Source organism: Brassica napus, chromosome C1 (genome assembly GCF_020379485.1).
Source record: "Brassica napus cultivar Da-Ae chromosome C1, Da-Ae, whole genome shotgun sequence".
Taxonomy (NCBI): Eukaryota; Viridiplantae; Streptophyta; class Magnoliopsida; order Brassicales; family Brassicaceae; genus Brassica; species Brassica napus.
This window is the reverse complement of record NC_063444.1, coordinates 29,093,376-29,100,040: the sequence shown is the minus strand read 5'-3', so window position 1 is coordinate 29,100,040 and position 6,665 is coordinate 29,093,376. Positions and strand designations below refer to the sequence as shown.

The window sequence follows — 6,665 nt, the reverse complement described above, 5'->3', positions numbered from 1 at the left end:
ACAATGGCTAGGGCGATGCAAAAGAAGTTTGCAAAGTATTGAAATCAATATAGTGTGATCCTAGCTATGGGGGCTGCTCTAGATCCGAGGTTGAAACTGGATATACTTCGATCAGCTTATCAAAAGATTGACCCAAGGACTTCTGAGGAAAAGGTTCAAGTTGTTAGGGACAATCTCATTTTGCTTTATGAAGAATATCAAAAATCAGCAAATCCTTCAAAGTTTTCTGCAACATTAACTCCACATGAGCTTCTCACATAGTCACCACTTGAAGATGATATGGATGATGTAAGTTCTTCAAATTTTTCTCATTAGTTCTCATTCAAAAACAACAGCAAGTAACTTACTGTTTTTATCTTTGTATATAACAGGATCTCTTTGAGCTTGAAAATAGCCTCAAATCTAGTTCAAGAAATGCTAAGTCAAATCTGGAAACCTATTTGGATCTTGAACCAAGACTAGAGATGAAGACTTTTGAAGACATGGAAGTTTTAAATTTTTGGAAAGAAAATCAGCATCGATATGGCGATCTTGCTTCAATGGAATCTGACTTACTGAGCATACCCATCACCACTGTTGCAGCTGAGTCAGCTTTCAGTGTTGCGTCCTTTCAGAAATCGAATTCTTCCCAAAAATGTGCAAGCACTAATTGCCACTCGAAATTGGCTAAGAGGATTTGAAGAGTTTGAAGGCTGGGTTTAAAATAGCGCTTCAAGCCTTGAGGCGGTGAGGAAGGTCAAGCTCGCCTCAAAGCTATAGCGTCGCTTCAGACCGCCTCACCAACTTAAGGCGTAGCCTGAAAAAAATACACGTAGGATTAGTGGTTAGTCATAGAATCATTCAGGTTCTTCCATTCTTTGTCATTATCCTAAATCATTAAAATTAAAAATTAATAAGTATTCATAAACAGAGCATAAAACAGAGAATTGATCCAATAAAGTCTTCAAAAAAGAGAATCAAACCAACAAATCCTTAAAATAAACTAAACATAAATCTAAGTCTTCATAGATTTAGAAACAAAAGATTTATAGAACCAGAAAAAAAGAATATAGACTTGGATAAGATTCACGCATGAAAATATCTATTAAAAAATGTAAAGACACTAAATAGTTTGAAGTGAATTGAAGTTTTGAAACCATAAAAAGAAAGTGAATATTATGTGTTAATAACTTGTGATAGGAATCTTACCTTTAGTTGCATAAGCGATGAAGCGTGATGAAGCGTGAGGCGTGAAAGGCGGCTTGAGGTGAGGTTGAAGCAACGCTTACTCGAATTCGCCTTGCTTCACCTCCTCGAGGCGGTGACCCTCCCAACCAAGGTCGCCTCACGCCTTAGCGACGCCTTAGCACGCTTTTTTAAACCCAGTTTGAAGGTAAAAATTTCATTATCAACTTACATATTTTTTTATGTTCTTTATCTAACTTATATTCATTAACTACAGGAAATATTGAAGATTACTTCGATGATGAAGATGATGAATCTATAAAAAGTAGCTCAGAAGTTAGAGACTCTAGCACATGAAGGTAAAGCTTTCCAGCAAAACCATTTGTTGATTTGGACTCCCAGAGAAAGTTTCTTTGGTCTGTGAATTGGAATTGATTGTTTGAAAACCCATTATGTTCTCATGGAGGAAAGTTTAGATTGATTATCAGTGATGGGTTTTATTTTAAAAGGCTGAAGCATATAACTTTGATTGTTTGAAAACCCATTATGTTATGTTGGCTATATGTTAATGTGTCATGTTCTTATTGTCTGTGTTGACTGTATTTTTATGAGTTTGCTATTTGTGTTGTTTGTGTTCTTAGTTATATGAGAGCATGCACTTAGTTCATGAGATGTTAAAGCACCATGTAATGTGACTGGTTTTCATGTATCTTGGATTTTGATCTTAGTTCAATTACAATTTAGTTCTGTTGCGTCCTTAATTCTGTTGTACTTAATGCAAATGACTAAATGTTCTGTTTTTTATGAGTTTGCTATATGTGTTGTGCTGTACTTTATGCAGATGAGTTTGCTATCTGTTGTGTTCATGTTCTTGTTGTTTGTGTTGACTGTATTTTTATGAATTTACTATATGTGTTGTCTGTGTTCTTATGAGCTCATTGTTTATATTCTTATGACCTTGAAGCAAGATGAAGATGTGGGGTTGTCATTCTGTGACAAGGAAGTAATAGAGTCAATGGCAAATTGAAAAGAAAGAAGTCATATGCGTTAGAAGAGCCGAAGAGCAGAAGGAACCTTTATCAAAATAGAACTTTTTTACAATTTTTACAATGTCTTAGATTTGGGTTTTTTCAAACTAAGTGTCGTGGTTTGCTATTTATATAAGACTCAAACTTTTGATTTAATGTTATTTGATTTAACTTTTTATATGATAACCACTATGGAAAATATTTTACATAAAAAATTATAAAGGATTTAAAGGGTTAATAAGAGTTGAGCCCTATTTAACATAGTTTAATGGGTTTTGAAAGGGTTAGGGTTCACTTAGCGTTGAGCTTAAACTAAATAGGGTTGGGTTGGGCTGGACAACCCTATACAACATCCCTAATCATAAGTAATAGAAATAAAGATTATATGATGATCTACTTGACAATTTGATGAATCTTCTTTTTCATTACAGTTAAACTTGTGCATAATACATGATAGTAAGATAAAATGAGGACATTATGTTTTGATCTATCTTTCGAATTGACATTTTCTAGAGGGTGAAACTGAGACTCGTTCAGAAAAGAAAAACCAACAAATCAACAAACAAATGCGTTTTTATTTTTGAAGTATCCAAATAAAACCATAACCAGAACTGAACGTCCCAGAGGGAAATATACCAAGTAAAAACTCAATGTTCTTTAGAGATTATTGTTTATGTCAAACTGAATCCAGACCCAAATCAAAACTGTATCAATAATAGCTTTCAGCTTCAGTTCCCCCATATATTCCATAACCCGAATTGTTTTTAAACCAGCCCTCACTCTTTTAAAGCTTTAGGAAATTGTTGATTAAATTACCATAATAAGTCGCTCAAAAGGAGACCTCAAGCGAGTCGTCCCATGCTTCAGCACTTCCGTTAGACACATCTTCGACGTCTTCTTCCATAGATAGCCTAATGTATTCCCTATGAGCAAAACGATCCCACTCGGTCCATGTAGGATTTGCGCGCTCCTACGAATCAATAAGAGAACAATAAGTCTTCTGGTTTTACCATATGAAATAATTGGTCATAGTGGAATATTTATTGGACATAGTTACCTGGCGAATGAGGAAGGGATCACGTGTTTCAAACGCCATAAACTTGTTCAGGTTGAAAAGTATATTGAAAACATTTCCGGAAAGTTTAGAGCCCTTCAAATCATTCAGACAAATGTACCCTTCGTCTTCTGGTTTGACCATATCAAATAATTGGCACAAAATATCCTCAAACAGCACCGCCTCTTGCGCCATGCATTCCATTCTATGCAGCTGCTCCTCATAAAAGAATTGCAGCTCATTCCGTGTCAGGACACCATTTGCATCCAAATCTATGCACTTGAACCTTCATCATCAACATTAATATCATAACATAACTCTTACCAAATAACACCTACACCCAATAAAAAAAAGTTTCACTCTCACCAATACTCTAGACTAGGTTCTGATGACTTGTCTTCTTCAGCCAGAATGAAATAAACGAAATCCTCATAACACATCTTTCCTTCGGTTTTACTAGTAAACTTCCTTGGTACCTATATGAAAAGGCATATTGACAATGACATTCCGAAGCGCAGAAGATTAAAAAAAAAAAAGGCAGGGGGGAAGAAGCGGAATAGCAGACCTGAGAAAAGATTCGGTCGACAATCCTGTAGGTGAGAGCATGGTTACTGTATCTGATGAGATTCTCTTTGTCGATCAAGAAATCATGGTCTGTATCCAGCTCCCAGAACTTGCAGTATATGACATAGAAATGCTCATAAGAGAAGTACCTAATTAGTAAACCGTAAAGAGTCAGAATAAAAGGCGTGAACACCAACTACAAAATATTACTAATTTAACTCTAGCCACCTACCTCAACACCTTATTGATATCCTCTTCTTCATCGGCATGTTGCATTGCGTCAACTAAATTTCCTCGCTTAAGCTCTCTTAAGGTAAGATGACCATTCCCACTCCTATTTATGTAGTAATATATTCTGTATATTACAGTTTCAGCTGTTGCCAAAAGTGTACATCAAAGATTACAAATGGATCATATACTCAACTTTGCATATATCACACCTCTTTATAAAAATGTTTCTATCGATCATAAACACATCTTTTTGCACTCTTTTGCTTTTTCGTCTGTATTATATCATTTTGCAAGATAATAAATTTTAATCTAAAACTAACCATATCTATCCTGAAACTCAGGTGTGCCTTGCAGGAATTCAAGACCAGGGTGTGTTGCCAATAGTTCTTGGAGAACAGGCTTGAAATCATCCTGTTATAAATTCATCACGAAGTAAAAATCAATAAAGAATTGTTGCCAAATACAAAGTAATATATAAAAACCACCTGGACAAGGTACTTCTTATCTGGTTGCTTCAGAATTGTAAATATCTGAGTTGCTATCTCCTTTGTCCACATATTTCCCTTAACCCAATAATCAATGAAGGCTTCTCTGTAAACAAAAAAAAAATGCATGGGTTTTAGAGTTATGATCTCTTTTTGACTACACCAAACTTTGTAGCTACACATGGATTGAAACTGCAAACCTTTTCACAAAACCAGTGTTATTGGTATCAACTTTTCTGAAAATAGAGGTGGAGAAAAATGATGGAACCTTGCAGATCTCAGAAGTGACCAATTTAAATTCTGAAAAGAAAAGAAAAGACGTGGTTAGTCACTAAATATTAGAGATAAGGATATCTCAAAAGAAGCTAATTAACCGACCTTGCAATTGCAAACCATCCTCATGGCCATGGAAAAGTGTGTTGATCTTAGCTATGCACTGCTCTTTTTGGTCATTGGGTGGTGGGCGACCATCTTCAAAGTAAAACTATACATTCAATAATAGACAATGCTTTTAGCACAAACGATGCTGAGATTATATGGAAAGGAAATGGCACTAAGAGATGCACAAGAAAATGGTTACAAAATAAAAGAAATGCGAGAACATCATAGGGTAAGAGATGGCAGTGCAATACAATAAGTTAGTGCCACCTCTGGGGTAGTCCGTACTATCATTTCATACAATGTTCCAGATCAAAGCTTTAAGTAGAGAAGGTGGGATGGAAATGTGGACCTGAGGAATGAGTTCTTTGACATGGTCAGAAACAACTTTGAGAGGAGAGCTAAGATTAGAGAGACCAGTCCTTTGTCTAGTGATCCGAGGTGAGCCGGTGGAGTTCCTGGGAGAAAGAGGAGGGCCATTGCGTGCCGGAAACATTGAAGCCAAAGGACTATTAGACCCTGAATTTGTAGCAGAAGAGCCTCCAGAGACAACATTCAATGCGACTCCAGATTTGACATCATTCACCAATGATGCTACCTATTGACAAAATATCTCCTAAGGTCACAATATTTATTCAAGAAAATCCGAAGCATTATTTATTATTTATTACCAAGCGATTGGTTTCAGGAAGCGCAAGCCATTGATCAAAGAGCTTCTTCACGAAGTCTTGATTCGATTTCATCGACATTGGTGACGTCTCCGGCAACTGTAACAGCTCTATATCGAGCATTAGAGACTCCATCGCCTTGGATTGGGCCATCCTGATCAATTCTCAAATGCAAATATTCCTTGGTGAAGAAAGTTATACATCTGAACTAGTGGAGAAAGTTAGATCCGTCCGATACTGAAGGAGATTACTCAACCTTTGCAGAGAAATTCAAGGAGAGAGAGAGGATGGAATGACATAAACAATCTCTTAATCAAAACTATAATTAGTAAATTGTTGAAAACTAATAAAATACTTTTCCCCCAAAATCAACATTTTTTTTTTTTTGGGTCAAATCCCCAAAATCAACATTAGTGTATGCTACTACATTAAGGTGACACGTCGAACCGCATAAGATCAAATTTAAAAAAAAAAAAAAGATGATGAATTTGTTGTTGTCGAAATTGATACCAATTAAATTGATTTTTTTGTCAAATTAAAAGCATATGTGCCCACCACATTCCTTTGTGTTCCTCATATATTGATGATTTAATGAAGACTTTCAAATTTGATAAGGAACATTTGTTTCTCCCCTTTTTTTTTCAATTCAGTTCTTAAAATAAAATTTTGTTCAACTTTTTAATATTCATTTTATTCATTTTCATGGCCCCCAATTAAAGGCTAGAAGTGTTCAACCTTTCCTATTAAATCGGGGTTAATTAGTCACATGTTAATAATTTGAATACAAATTTGCAATATAGCAATGATATATATTGATATAACTTTAGTATTGTTATAAATCAATTGGTATATGTCCATAACCGGCCCATACATTTAGAGAGAGAAACGGCCCAATCCTAGAGAGAGAGAGGCGGCCGCGAGACTTGGAGAGAAGAGAGAGGCGGCTACAACTTGCATATTTCCTAATTCGTTTATGTTTATGATTTGTAATCTTTCCTATTATTGTATTTCCATTTATCTCTCTTGTAACCCATATATAAAAAGAACACTTATTCATTAATAATATACAGAAACTTACAATTCTAAATCCTTA

General features: G+C 35.4%; 1 protein-coding gene across 1 annotated transcript; it reads right to left on the bottom strand.

Annotated features, from left to right (window-relative positions):
- Positions 1–2,747: 2,747 nt before the first annotated feature.
- Positions 2,748–5,977, bottom strand: LOC106436824 (probable serine/threonine protein phosphatase 2A regulatory subunit B''delta). Its single transcript, XM_013877770.3, has 11 exons — positions 5,576–5,977; positions 5,257–5,502; positions 4,905–5,010; positions 4,727–4,826; positions 4,527–4,632; positions 4,362–4,452; positions 4,043–4,184; positions 3,812–3,959; positions 3,613–3,722; positions 3,250–3,532; positions 2,748–3,162 (listed from the first exon to the last, which is right to left on the bottom strand). The coding sequence occupies exons 1-11, from the start codon at positions 5,723–5,725 to the stop codon at positions 3,022–3,024; spliced, it is 1,623 nt and encodes a 540-aa protein (XP_013733224.1). The 5' UTR covers positions 5,726–5,977; the 3' UTR covers positions 2,748–3,021.
- Positions 5,978–6,665: the final 688 nt, after the last annotated feature.